Source organism: Salvia hispanica, chromosome 3 (assembly GCF_023119035.1).
Source record: "Salvia hispanica cultivar TCC Black 2014 chromosome 3, UniMelb_Shisp_WGS_1.0, whole genome shotgun sequence".
In the NCBI taxonomy this organism is placed as follows: domain Eukaryota; kingdom Viridiplantae; phylum Streptophyta; class Magnoliopsida; order Lamiales; family Lamiaceae; genus Salvia; species Salvia hispanica.
The window spans coordinates 28,906,836-28,921,247 of NC_062967.1; the positions used below are offsets into that span (position 1 = coordinate 28,906,836).

At 40.1% G+C, this 14,412-nt stretch overlaps 3 protein-coding genes and 1 long non-coding RNA gene across 6 annotated transcripts; all 4 read left to right on the forward strand.

Moving 5' to 3' along the window:
• Positions 1–2,679: 2,679 nt before the first annotated feature.
• Positions 2,680–4,538, forward strand: LOC125216057 (50S ribosomal protein L4, chloroplastic). The gene is made up of 2 exons (XM_048117667.1): positions 2,680–3,558; positions 4,242–4,538. Exons 1-2 carry the CDS (start codon positions 2,748–2,750, stop codon positions 4,283–4,285), a joined length of 855 nt encoding a protein of 284 aa, XP_047973624.1. The 5' UTR covers positions 2,680–2,747; the 3' UTR covers positions 4,286–4,538.
• An 843-nt stretch (positions 4,539–5,381) lies between these two features.
• LOC125217129 lies at positions 5,382–7,335 on the forward strand (the record flags this gene model as incomplete). Its single annotated transcript, XM_048118961.1, has 2 exons — positions 5,382–6,672; positions 6,755–7,335. Coding segments are annotated over exons 1-2 (1,773 nt in total), but the record flags the coding sequence as incomplete, so codon positions are not given.
• Positions 7,336–8,092, forward strand: LOC125217130. Its single transcript, XR_007175570.1, has 3 exons — positions 7,336–7,389; positions 7,613–7,772; positions 7,865–8,092. It is a non-coding gene; the product is annotated as an uncharacterized LOC125217130 (long non-coding RNA).
• Positions 8,093–8,665: 573 nt separating this feature from the next.
• On the forward strand, positions 8,666–13,313 carry LOC125215772 (beta-glucosidase BoGH3B-like). Of its 3 annotated transcripts, none has more exons than XM_048117311.1 (9): positions 8,666–8,960; positions 9,591–9,795; positions 9,872–9,962; positions 10,683–10,828; positions 10,943–11,186; positions 11,255–11,359; positions 11,428–11,610; positions 11,704–11,905; positions 12,400–12,720. In XM_048117311.1, exons 1-9 carry the CDS (start codon positions 8,810–8,812, stop codon positions 12,420–12,422), a joined length of 1,350 nt encoding a protein of 449 aa, XP_047973268.1. In that variant the 5' UTR covers positions 8,666–8,809; the 3' UTR covers positions 12,423–12,720. The 3 variants fall into 3 exon arrangements, with proteins under 3 accessions (XP_047973268.1, XP_047973267.1, XP_047973269.1); XM_048117310.1 differs by lacking the exon at positions 12,400–12,720 and adding an exon at positions 12,742–13,313 and having other exon boundaries at positions 8,671–8,960; XM_048117312.1 differs by lacking the exons at positions 8,666–8,960; positions 9,591–9,795; positions 12,400–12,720 and adding an exon at positions 12,742–13,313 and having other exon boundaries at positions 9,883–10,010.
• Positions 13,314–14,412: the final 1,099 nt, after the last annotated feature.

The window sequence follows — 14,412 nt, forward strand, 5'->3', positions numbered from 1 at the left end:
TTACTAGTTTTATTAGTGTCAGGAAGCATATGAACCTATAATTGTTACGTTAATGTAATAATTAAACAAAATTGCTAGGATCGTTCAAGAAAATCAATTAATTAAGTATGTGTGCATCATATATAGATATAAAAAAAAAACACACTTAATAAATACAACAGCTTTTGTTATAGGAAACAGTTTTGATTTGAAAGGAGTCTTCTCTAAAAATTGATCACACATAATTTCATTAGCATTTACATGCGTACGGACAGATAATGTTGGAAGCTAAATTAAATTGTGGTGACTTAGCCGAAGAAATTGCAGTGATTGAAGTTAAATAAGGTGGAAATTTGAGGCATGAAAAATATGGCAAGTGAAAAGATATTTTGGCTAGACATCAACCATTATTGATGCTATAATTTGGGCAATCAAGAAACATGGTGTGTGCATTCAACAGATGATGGAAGAGATAGTTAGGTTAGGCCCCCTTTTTTTTTGTTTTCTTATATTTTGGATCTCCCTCTCTCCCCCTGTATATATATGCTTTTATTATACTACTTCCGATAATAGGAGTCCATTTTTTTTCATTTCGAATCTGTTTGCAAATAGAAGTCATTTCACTTTTACATTAATGATAAATAGCTAGATCTCACATTCTATTAACTCGTTCACTCACATTTCATTATAAACATATATAAAAGTGTGACTCACGTTGCGGCTAGCTTTTACAACTCAGATTTCTTAAAATTCGTGAGATGAAAAATAGTAGTATAAGGAGACGTGATTAATATATGCTCCATTATTTACATTTGACTGAATAAGAAAGATGTCTTCAAATCCATCATTTTATATGGAACAAACTAAAAAGAATGCTACGTATTATGAATAATGCGACATATGACATGTATTTGATACACATCAGACATAACGCTCAGGGAAAAGGTAGGGAGTGAACGTTGGTCATAGGGCATAGAGAATGAGTGACTTCTACTTCTAAGCCTGAGGATGATATGAATTAACCCAAATACACCATAAAGAGATGGATTCTGAGAATATGTAGCAGGGTGAGCTTAACAAGTTTGATAGGTGATACTCATACTAACAAGGTGAATCTTATTTTATGACATGCATCTCATTACAAGGTTAAATATGTGGGAAGTTTTTGAGGTAATGTGTAAGCAAAGACAAAGCACGTTAGAAATACTTATATTAGTATGTAAGGATAATCGTCAATTTGAGAGTCAGATCGTTACACGTCTAAGTTTCTTAACAACTATGGAACTCTCTAAATAAATAATACTCCTAACAGAAAAAGGACTAGGAATAGTCCCTACAAAGGGCCGACATCCCCAAATACATAAGACGATTCAAATACGCATAATTGCATAAATCGTTTAATAGAAAACGCCAATTGAGTGAAAAAATGATGAAGACTTTTTTGTCAAAAGCGTGTGTTTGATTAGCCTAATGTTACAATTCATGCACTCAAACACAACTCACCATCTATCTAGTCCGCTCGTTTTCCTTGGCTTTGGCTTTTGGAAAGAATAACCTCCTACATGAAGGGCCTCGAGTTTGATTCAAGACGAGGTGTCACAATCACACCCGGCCCGGTCCTAGCTTTTCAAATACTATTATAAAGACAATTAAGTAAGAAAGTTCTAATAAAATTAATTAAAATAGAAATGAGTTGATTCAATATAAAATTTAGGAGCATCGTTGATACGCACAATCCATGTACCTAGAGCATCCACTATAGGGGCGGCCCCGATCGCGGCTTAGCCGCGGCGGGCTACTGCGGAGGACGCGTCCGCCCCGGAGGCGGACGAATTTGTTGGGGCGGAAGGGCATTCGCTCCGAGTGCGAATATACAAAGAATAAAAATAAAGTGAAATGTGGCTAACAAAAGTGTCCACTATTGCTGTGGAAATTTTTTTTTTTACCGTGGACAAATAAAAAGTGGCTATGACAAAAAAAAAGTGTCCTCCTACAGTGGAGGCTCTTAGTTGGGCTAACTTTTACACATTATTCTCACCTGTGTAGGATTTACTTAGTTGGGCTAGCTAGCTTTTATTACTCTAAACATCCAATTTATTAGGAGCCTTTACTATACTAGGATAACTTTTAATGTAGATTCAGCCCATTTTCATATGCTCCAATTGTTCATTTTTTCGTGTTAATAAAAGTTTATGTATCAGTCCATTTTTTACATTTAATAAGTCATTTCCTTTTTCGTATACTCCTTTCCCTTTGTCCTGTAGAAATAGGCTATTTGGTATTAACACGAATTTTAATGCATAATTGATAAAGTAAGAGAGAATACAAAAGATTATAGTTGAAATTGTGTAATGTATAGCGGGACACATAAATAGACCATTTGGTATTAACACAAGTTTTAATGCGTATCTTGATCCTATATTATGAAAGATCAGTAAATTTAATCCCAAATCTCGAATGATTAGCGATTCACATATTATGAAATTTCACATTTTCATATGCCCATTTTTTCGTGTTAATAAAACAAAAATGTAGATTCAGCCCATTTTCACATTGAATAAATCATTTCTCGTTTAATATATTGGATTAAATAACATACTAAAAGACACTATTGAAATACCTGTCTTTAAACACGACTTTACTTAAAAATGGACTGAAATCGCTGTTTTCTTCAAAATGAAATTGCAAAACCTTCGCTACTCTTCACTGAAGTTGCAGGAAAGGATAACAAGATAACATCTCTCTTCTTCTTCGCTTGTTCAACAACAATGGCGACCGCATCTCCTTCTTCAGTCTCCTTCTTCTCCTCCTCCATTTTCCTCTCCACGCCCTCCCCCTCCCCCAAAACCCTCCAATTCCCCCGCCGCCGCCCTCCCCTCGCCAAAATCCACGCCGAGCTCGCCACCGTCCCCATCCTCTCCTTCGACGGCGACCAGGTCGGCTCCGCCACGCTCAACCTCAAATCCGCCCCTCCGGAGACCGCCCGCGCCGTCGTCCACCGCGGAATCACCACCGACCTCACCAATCGCCGCCGCGGCACGGCCTCAACCCTAACCCGCGCCGAGGTCCGCGGCGGCGGCGCCAAGCCCTACCCGCAGAAGAAGACCGGCCGCGCCAGGCGCGGCTCCCAGCGGACGCCGCTCCGGCCCGGCGGAGGCGTGATTTTCGGCCCGAAGCCCAAGGACTGGTCGATTAAGATCAACCGGAAGGAGAAGAGGCTGGCGATCTCGACCGCGATCGCGAGCGCGCTCGGGAACGCGATCGTGGTGGAGGATTTCGAGGAGAAGTTCGAGAAGCCGAAGACGAAGGAGTTCATCGCGCTGATGAAGAGGCTAGGGCTCGATCCGAAGAGGAAATCGATGTTTCTGATGACGGAGGTTTCGGATAATGTGAGGCTTTCGAGTAGGAATTTGGGGACGCTGAAGATGCTGACGCCGAGAACGCTGAATCTGTTCGATGTTTTGGATGCGGAGAGCTTGGTTCTGAGCAAAGGAGCTGTGGATTTTTTGAATGAGAGGTATGGATTGGATGGAGATGGTGATGATGAAGATGAAGATGAGTTTGAAGAGGAAGATGAAGGTTAGCTCTTTCTCATTCTCTTTCCTTTAATTTTTGGAATTTTGAGTAAATGTGTGATCAGTTTTTTGCTTGTTGATTTCCTGCCTTTTTCTTTTGCTTGTTGCTTTTGTTGAGCTTGATTTTTGTGGGGAAATTTGATTATGTAGGAAAATCTAGCCTTTGGAATAATTGAGATTGATAAGAGTATAGGAGGATTGGATTATTTAGATTATTTGATTGTGTTTGAATTGATTAAGTGTGAGTACTAGTGAAATGCAAAAAAATAGGGTTCTTTTTCTATAATTATGCAAAAATGCTAAAATTGAGGAAGGTATTTTGGAAATTTTGTTGGTTTGGATGATGATTAAACAATGTCATTATTTTGTGACCACATCATTTGATTTTGTTCACTGCCATGTTTTCTTCACCCTAGAGATAAAACTCCATAGGCGACGTTTGATTTGATAAGATTGAGTCTTATGAATGTTCTTCGGTTGGGTAGATGATCCGATACTCAAAGGACTATGCCACGTAGGATTAGTCTTGGCTTATGACTCATGCTCTCACAAAATTAATCTCGGGCCAGTTCAGTTTTGGATAATCTCGAGACAAGTTCATCTCGAGCAGTTGAGATTATTTGCTTTCTCTTCAGTCACAAACATCCATAAATTGCTTCAAACTCGTCTCTGCCTTTTTGTGATCAGGAGCTGAGGCTGAGGTAGAAGGAGACACCGATTCATCGGAGTGAATCTCTCCCTCCCTCTCTCTGTTGACCGGTGCAAACGCTCTCGACTCGACTGGCAGAACCACCAGCTAGTGTATGTTAAATGGTTCAGGTTCCAACTCATGATTCAGCCTGTATTTTTTGATAGCAATACCACTGCTGCAATCTCAAATTTTATAGCCATTCTAGCTTTGTTGTTCAATTGCTTCAGATTTTGACCATTTGATGAAAATGTTGCTAGGATACCTAATGTATCTAGCCATTGTTTTCTGGTAAATTCATGTTTCTCTATCTACATTGTTTGTGTCTACTTAGTCAATTAAAGAACAAACTGCCACTTTCTGCACCAAAGTTAGAGGCAATTTTCCTTGAACACGAGCTTGTGAACATACAGAGCCGTGAAAGTAGAACGCCGACCACCTATGTTACCCGTCTTTTGTCTCCTCCATCCGAGCATTTTGGCGCAACGGATTTTCAAAAACACCACGAAGAGCTTTTCAAAATGAGACGGTTAAGTGCAACTCAATTGGTAAGACATTCAATAACATCAGAGCGAGAGATGAAGAAAATTCAAGATTTTAATAGATTTCAATTCTCAGTCGGTTGTGAAATTGAATTGCATCTTGGGATCCTAAGTATCTCACTCATGAAGAAAATTCAAGATTTTAATAGATTTCAATTCTCAGTCGGTTGTGAAATTGAATTGCATCTTGGGATCCTAAGTATCTCACTCATGTTTTACTAGTATTAACTTTTCAAATCCTCTTCAAATTCAACTTGTCAAACTGCAAGTTCAAGAAAATGAGAGTTCTTCCATACTTACATCAAACCTCTTGCAAATCTCTCTATATATTTTTTTAATGATTTAATTCATTATATTGACATAATGTCACACAACTGTAGCATTCCACATCTTTTGGTTGTGATTGCATGCTTAGAAATAGGGGGAAAACATGAGAAAGCTTAGTGAATAATTGAAGAAGCCCTCAAAAAAAGGATCAAGTAATGCTACCAACCAAAAGTAGATAACTATATTTCAGCCACATTTCTAGCTTCTCTCTCTTCCAATTTCTCATCTTTTCTCATTATGCTTTTCCACTATCCAAAAACAACACTTCGGTTCTTTCTTCCTTATTATTTTGGAGAAAGAACAAAAAAAATCTCTCTCCTTATCTCATCCAAATTCACGACATAAATTCTTGATTGAGAGACCAAAAACATGGATCCTAATGCATCCGATGTTAAACTTTGCATGTGGAAAATGATGAAAACATCAACAAACACATGCTTTAAAGTCGTCAAAGGACATCCATATGTCACATCATGTGTGTTTTTCTTGTTCCTCGTGTACTTGTGTTGCCCTCTCTTCTTCTGGATCATGATCTACTCGCTCCCGCCCGCCGTCTCCACGTGGGTGGTTCTCCACATTCGGGACGGGCGGAGATGCAAGGAGGATAGAGAGAAAGAGATCGAGCAAAAGGAGAGAGAGAGCGGCGTGAAAATGGTCCAATTTGTAGAGGAGAGAAAGGGAGAGGGAAAAGGGAAGGAGAGGCTCAAGAAGGCCTTCTCGCGCGTGCACTCTGTGAGACGGAGAAAGGCCAAGGAGATCGAGCAAGGAGTGGACCCTTACGTTCCGGTCAAGAGGAATGTTGGTGATGTGGATGCATACGAGGAGTACGGGGACGATGAGGAATATAATCTAACGGATCCCAACAAGGATTTGGTGGATAAAACGGCTCTCGTAGAAGAGAGCCCCAAAGAGATCCACGAAGTCCAAGCGGACTTCACACCTGCCAGTGCCAATGCCACTGGCACTGACATTTTGATAAGCAATACAATCTACCACGACCCCGAGGTCTTGAGGAGCCTGAGGCTCCTCAAAGACGAGGAGGATGCGCGAGAAGAGGCGGGTAAGGCCATGGACATGAACATAGCCGAGGCCGAGCGGCTCGAGAGCTTGATCGCGAGACGGCGGTCGAAGAGGGTGGTAAGCCAGCGTGTCAAGAGGTCCTTGATGAACAATGTTGCAACAATGGGGGCTCAGATGCCTCCCATTGCTATACCAAAAATTAGCTCATGGAGTAGCCCTACCCGATCCATCCACCCGTTCTCGCCCGGCCCCGGCTCCGCCCCGTCAATGCTGCAACCGACGAGGAATCCGTTCGACCTCCCGTATGATCCACTCGAGGAGAAACCTAACCTAACAGAGGACGGTTTCCAACAAGAGTTTGCATTAGGACACAACAGAGATTTTATGTTTCGTAGGCATGAGAGCTTCAGTTTAGGCACTTCTCTGCCCATGGATTTCTTTGAGGAACGCGGTGACGCGTCGTTGATTGATGAATTCGGGTTCAAACGACGACAATCGTATGTCGGATATCAATGCCCCAGGCCAGAAACTGAAGACTCAGGTAAACATATCTAGAATTCAATTTAGTGAATTCTTTTTTAGCTTCTATGTTGTAACATTTTGTGCTTGTACTTTCCATGCAGACGCGGATTTGGGTAATACAACTGAGGCAGAATCCGGACCCGAGTCTGACTCGGTTCCGGATTCTAAGCCGAATCTGGACATCCTTGAGAATGATCAGCCCTACGATGATCAGATCAAGGAAGTCATCCAAGTGCACGAGGATCCTAGCCTAGAAGATTGTGACGACGAGCCAAACACCAGGTCTAATGCGCTAGACGAGCTAAGCTTGAGCGAGGCCTCGACTGGGTCGTCCAACGAAGATGTGACGCCTGTCTGCAGAATAAACCGAGAAGCAATACTGAAATCACTCTCGATACGAAGAAACTCTGTCTCGGTCCCAAATATGGAAAACGAGCATCTACAAGAAAACAATCTGAGCTACGCCAACTCTGCCCTTGAGAATGCAAGCAGATTGAAGCAGCAATATTTCGCCGATAAGCTGCAAAGGCGCCACGGCATGACCTTCTCGATTGCCTCCGACATGCAGGTTGAGGTCTCCGAGCTCAGCTCCCCTCCGCTCACAATAGGCGAGAACATGTCCTACCAAGAGGACAATTCCTCCTGGGACGGCAATGACTCGTGGGCGGACTCGTCCCGTCTGTCCGAGATTCAAGAAATCCTTGCGTTTGAGGCTGCAAATTCAAGGGCAAACAAGGTATGTAAATTTTATGTTTTACTATATATTTCTCAACAATTACTTTGATTTCAAGTCTTAACCTCCTATATAATATATACTAGGCACACGTGATAAAGAAATTTGCGGCAAAAATGAGTTTTAGATAAGAAAAGAGAAAATGCTATAAATTAATTTTTACGTTAACCTAGTCATATATACAAAAAAAAAGCTTGATCATTAATTCACACACATTCATAATTAGGGGAAGATGGTTATGGAAGATTCATCACATGAGCGCGACGACACCTCTATAAGCAGCGGGGACTATGATTCAGAGCTCGACGAACGCATGTATTTGCCCGAACGAGGTGGATTCAAGTAGCAAAAATATCATTCCCTGCTTCAATCTCCAAGTTAGAAATGTATGAACTAGCTAGTTAATTACTTGTGTTGGCTATGAAATGTTTCCTTAATTAGCTTAAACATTCACATTTTGTGTTGCAATATTTTGCAGGATAGAATATTTCGAGTGTCGAAGATGAAGATGGTTGTTTATAATTGAAGAGGTTAGGAAAAGAAGGTGGTGAACCCAAATTTTAGCTTAGAAATAGAAAATATATGCATAAGAGATAGATATATATACATTGTGAAGATCATTAGTGTGTGTTGTATAAACTTATTACAATTCGATAGCATGTAGGATATGCCAGCTTAAATTGGAGGTTCACTACTTAAATATTTATTAGATCAATTGTATTATTATTAAGAAAGGGTTTACTTTCAATTTGCTCAACAAATTAATTGTTAGCTAAGTTTTTCTCTCTCAAATTCTGACCATTTTGTATAGATTTGCCTACTCAAAATTAGAGAATATCCATGTCTTACTAATTTGATTGTTTAATAGTAATATTTGTCGTTAAATTAGAAATCATTGTTATATAATGAATCATATTACTACATTTCATATACCCTGATTTCAGAATAATCAATCCAATTAATTATTAATAAAATTGTAAGTTAGATCTAAAATTGTAAATTAGATCTAAAAATAATCATAAACTCTATTTGATGTAAAAAAATAAAAAACAATACACAAAACATGGATAGGAAGACATAGAATGAGTAACAAAAATTAGGATCAATGATCCATTTATAATTGAATGATAAAAAAATCATGAAATTTGGTAAATTCTTAGATATTTTTTTTGCTGTTATTTTGTATAATATCTTTGATCACAATCTAGCGATAATAAAATCACACCACCAAATTTGTAGTTTTGTAAATCAAGAAACAAAAAAGGGTATCTTTATATCCCTGGTGCAGGCAGGGCAGAATAGTACGATTCGGTATTGCCGTTGACATTTAAAAAACCATCTCTTTCAAATCTTCATTATCCACTTACCTCAGCTAGCTCAACTTCTTCCTTGTTGAATCCCCAAATTGAATCAGTCCGAAGCAATGAACTGCGTCTACAAAGACCCTTTAGCCCCAATCGAGGCAAGAATCAAGGACCTCCTTTCTCAGATGACTCTCCCCGAGAAAATCGCCCAAATGACTCAGATTGAGCGCTCCGTCGCCACCCCTTCCGCCATTAAAGACCTTTCCATAGGTCACTTTCAACCACCAGCTGAAAGTTTCTCTATTTATTTAGTTTTTTTTACCTGAATTTGGAGATTTTTTTTGCTTTGAATGATGCTCTGCCTTTGTGAAAATTAGGTTTTTTAGTAGATGTTGTCCATTGATTGACTCTTTATTTCTAGAATTGGTCGAAAGTTTCTGTCTTTCCTTAGTTTTTTTAACTGAATATGGAGAAATTGTTTGCTTGTGTTGGTGTAGTTTTGCTTTGGATTCTAGATGCTTTGCCTTTGTAGAAATTAGGTGTTTTAGTTAGTTTTGTCCAATGATTGATTAATTCTTGTCAACATGCTGCTTTATTTGTTGAATTTCTGTTGTTTCAGTCATATTGGATTGAATTTTCAGCTCCAAGCTGAAGGTCTTGATATAAAGTTTAGAGTTTCTGCAAAGTTATACGATACTAATAACATATTTTGTTAGGAAATTTGCGCGAGTAATCACAAACATAAATGACATAAACACATGAATTGTTTTCCCAGTTTGATGCTTAGTATCTACGTATGGGGGCAGTGTCGATTCATAGATTTCACTATGTATATGCAAAAGCAGCAAGCCTTGATCCTAGGCTTCGTACTCCAACATGCTTGTGTTTGGATTTGTGCAGGTAGCATACTGAGTGCTGGTGGGAGTGGGCCTTTTGAGAATGCCAAGACGTCAGATTGGGCGGCCATGGCAGACACTTTTCAGAAGGCTGCGCTGCAGTCGCGGCTTGGGATCCCGTTGCTGTATGGGATTGACGCCGTTCATGGCAACAACAATGTCTATGGGGCCACCATTTTCCCTCATAACATTGGCCTTGGAGCCACCAGGTTCAGTCTGTGCGCTAGCTCGAATACACAAGCAAGTTCTTGAATTTTACGTGGATCATTGTATGCCTGCTTGCAGGGATGCTGACTTGGTCCGGAGGATTGGTGCTGCAACAGCTCTTGAAGTTAGGGCTTCCGGAATTCACTACACTTTCGCCCCGTGTGTTGCTGTGAGCTTGCCTTTTGTTTCCTTGGAGGCAATTTGATATTGTTATTCAGTTAGTTCTTATCACTGTGTTTACAGATTTTAAACTGATAAAAATAGTCGATAGATTCGCAGTTATATCTCAAAGAGACATAAGTTTTTCATCGGAGAAAGGGTCTCACCTTTTGTTGGTAAAGGATAAAGGATGTGGGCCATCCCGTGTTTTGTTGTAAATAAGTTGGAAAGAAAGAGAAAATATAACGGGTAGTTTCTGCAAACAAATGGTCACATACTTGACGGATGGACGAAAATGGCATATTGAGTAGACTATTGTGGGATGGAGGGATTAGTCGACAAAATGAGCACTTGCTGGAGAGGACTAGAAAGGAAGAACGATGCCGTTGAGCATCATTAGTAGTAAACTTATCTTGAATCATTAGATATACAAAAATCTCTCATATAGCAATTCATACAAGTTTTGCACCCATTTTAGTTGAACCGAAGATCTTGTGAAGTATAGAGATGCCGAAACTTGTTTTCGTTCATCTTAGCTTACTCTGAATCAAACAGAATCATGAATGTTTTGGTGAAACTAGAGTTGATAAACTGTCAGACGACGCTAATATGTTTGTTGTGTCGTTAGTGAACTTTTGCTCGCCTCTTTTCTCATCTTTTTGCCTGCTTTATGTTGCTAGTATAAGTTATTTCCTTTCTATGTCATTGTAAATGAAGATTATGAAAACAGGTTTGTAGAGATCCTAGATGGGGAAGAGCCTACGAGAGTTTCGGAGAAGATCCTCAGATTGTTAAGATGATGACCTCGATGGTCACGGGCTTTCAAGGACAACCACCCCAAGGACACCTGAGCGGTTATCCCTTCGTTGCTGGCAGGTAGAAACAACTAGACAAATGCTCCTTTTCAAAAAAATGCTCTCTCCAGAATCTGTGTAGTTCGAAATTTCCTTTATATGGATTATTTGACTGATAAGAGCATTGAACTTGCAGAGAAAATGTTGTTGCATGTGCAAAGCATTTTGTAGGAGACGGTGGCACCAGGAACGGAGTTAACGAGGGCGATACAGTATCATCATACGACGAGCTAGAGAGAACTCACATGGCTCCTTACCTTGATTGCATTGCTCAAGGAGTATGCACTATCATGGCATCCTACTCGAGCTGGAACGGGACCAAACTACACAGTAGTCGTTTCCTTCTTACCGAAATCTTGAAAGAAAAGCTCGGATTTAAGGTATGCTTACACGGAGCTAGATAAACGACTCGACTCTCAATTCAAATGTCTGCTCTTTCTTCTTGTAGGGGTTTATCATTTCCGACTCCGAAGCTCTCGACAGGCTGTCCAGTCCTCATGGATCCAACTATCAGCAGAGCGTTCTTTCGGCCATCACTGCGGGAATCGATATGGTAACAAATCACTGCTTGTCGAACAATTTCAAGTGTGTCGGAAAACAAGATCCTTACTGTCTCAACAGGTGATGGTGCCCTTGCGGTATCAATTATTTCTGGCGGATTTGCTGCATTTGGTGGAGTCTGGGAAAATACCAATCACAAGAATCGATGATGCAGTCGTAAGAATTCTCAGAGTGAAGTTTGCGGCTGGCCTCTTCGAACACCCCCTGAGTGATTCATCGCTTTTGGGTAGAGTAAGATGTGAGGTGAGCTTTCCAAAATCTGTTATTTTGGTCATGTTTAAATTCTGTTGTCGTCTCTCTCGAAAACGAAGGCTAACTCATTTATCGTTATGTCAGCAACACAAGCAACTAGCACGTGAAGCAGTCCGCAAATCCTTAGTTCTGTTAAAGAACGGTCCAGACTCAACGAAGCCGTTTCTTCCACTGGATCGGAACGCCAAGAGAATTCTTGTTGTTGGGAAGCATGCTGACGATCTGGGATATCAATGTGGCGGGTGGACAGCGACTTGGGAGGGAAAGAGCGGCAGAATAACCACTGGTAAGTTGATCCGATCATCGTGGCACTGACAGTGAAACGTAGTTACCTACCTCTGGTGATATCCGAAGCTTATGGCATGAAATTTTGGTCAATTTGATTCCTCGACTTGTTCTTAATATCTCGAGCCCTATTAGATTGTCTGTCATTTTTTTCATTGTTTTCTAGAATTTGTGAACCACACGGTCCGTATGTAACTCTCTGGACCAAGGCAAGATTAGCATACGGACCATGTGGTTTGGCATCCTACCACACGAACCGTGTCTAATTCTCTGCTCCGAGATTCTTCTCTTGGCACGGACCATGTGGTTTGGCATCCATCCACTGCAATTTTGAATCTTGCTCTGAAGTTCGTCCTTTCTCCATTTTTCCTCAAGCCACATCCTACGGGAATAAACCAACACCAAAGTCAGTCCATAGAATAATTAAAAAGTGCATAAAGCATAGTCCAAAATATACTACAATTTGATTCACATCATATATTTCTATCATTGCAGAATATGGGACCTCGCTTTTCTAGCAAGACGCCGTTCCTTTCGTTTTCATACAGCCGTTTCCTTCCCTCAGAATATGGGACCTTGTTTCCCTACCCAGCCATCATTCATCTCTCTTTCTCTCCACGCACCTGCACGTGCATGCGTTTGTGTTTGTGTTCGTGTTTGTGTCTATTGATGCATATCTATGAAATTTCATGTCATTTCCTCATAAAAATCATGTCAAAATCCTAGAATCTAGCAAGATTATTTACCTAATGATCTGTTTCCTTTTGTTTTTTCTCACTTTGCTTGTGTTTTCAGTTAGTAAGCAATCAATTTTACTAATAAATTGGAATAAAACAGGCACTACAATTTTGGAAGCTATAAGAGAAGTTGTTGGGGCCAAAACAGAGGTCATATATGAAGAAAATCCATCTGAATCCATAAACAGGAGAGATTATTCCTTCGCTATCGTTGTCGTGGGCGAGGCCCCGTACGTGGAATCGGGTGGTGACAGTTTGGACCTCAAGATTCACTTCAACGGAGCCGAGCTAGCCAGTTCCGTCGCTGATCAAGTCCCCACGTTGGTGATCTTGATATCCGGTAGGCCTCTCGCTATAGACCCGCAGCTCTTGAACAAAGCGCACGCCCTTGTGGCCGCGTGGCTGCCCGGCAGCGAAGGGACCGGAGTCGTGGACGTCATCTTCGGGGATCACGGCTTCCAAGGAAGGCTCCCGATGACCTGGTTTAAGGACGTCGCGCAGCTCCCCATGCAAGCGGAGAGCAACTCTTACGACCCTTTGTTCCCGGTCGGGTATGGCTTGACGACGAGCGGGAGCAATGATGCGCCCGCTCGAGCGCTTTAATTTCGATTTTTACTTAATGGGACAATTGAGAAAAATTGAAACTCAATCGATTAAACTTTTGTTCTCAAATTTTATGGAACTGACCAGAATTTGACAAACTTTGTTATTTAATGACCTTATTTTGATCTTTATAATCACCAAAAAGTGTACTCACGAGAGAGAGAGAGAGAGGGGTGTGAATGCAAACGTTCCTTCATATTTAAGTTATATACTCTTTATGCATGTCTCCATGATTTATGACAAAAGATGTCAATAATGCATTTTTCTTTTGTTAATGTAAGAAAATTTTATACCAAATAACATCAAGAATAGGCCCCTACTCTACCCTACCCCCCAACCCTCACCCACCCCACAAAAAAAAAATCAAAGGGCAAAGATGGTGTTTACTTTGATTCATTATAGCAACAAGAATCAGAATATTAGCCAAGAATAGAGATAAAAACCAATTGGATAACCGAAAGTTTTAAGGTTCTAGTACTATTTATGTGGTTGGAACTGGTTAAGTAGATAATACATTGGAATAAAGTTGCTTATTTTCTTCTCCAATTGAGTAGTATTTATTTTTCTTTAGCTTTCAATTCGTTAGACATGAAAATAATGAGATAAGCTAACAGAATAGTACTAGAATAAGAGATAAGATTAGATCTCACAATAGTGGATCCAGGGTCGACCAATCTCACCGCTGGTCTCAATTATATTCGGTCTTTGGAAGTGTCACTCGCTACGTGTGTGCGGCAATTCTGGTTTAACCCTTTGGAGGTTGAGGTTCCCTTCTATTGTTGATCTTGAGATCATTTGACTTTTATTTTTCTTGTGATAATGATAATATTGCAAGAGATAGAAAGAATATAGTTGGCCATTTCATTTCATTGGAGGGACAAAGTAAAAAAGGGGATTGTTATTCTTTATAATGTTCGTTTCAGATTTTCATTGAATTATTTAGTTTTGTACTTGAATATACCATCTCAACTTGTGGCCAGTATCTTGGAATCAAATTGAAAAGTGGATTCCCCAACGTGTGTAAAAAGAGGGTAAAAAATTAATCTAATATTAACAAAAGGGTTAAAGATTGGGGCATAATTTTATATCAAGACAACAGAGATTCGAACTTGAAATTGTAACGAAAATTGAGTAAATACTAGTCCAAAAAATGTAAAGAATAGATGAT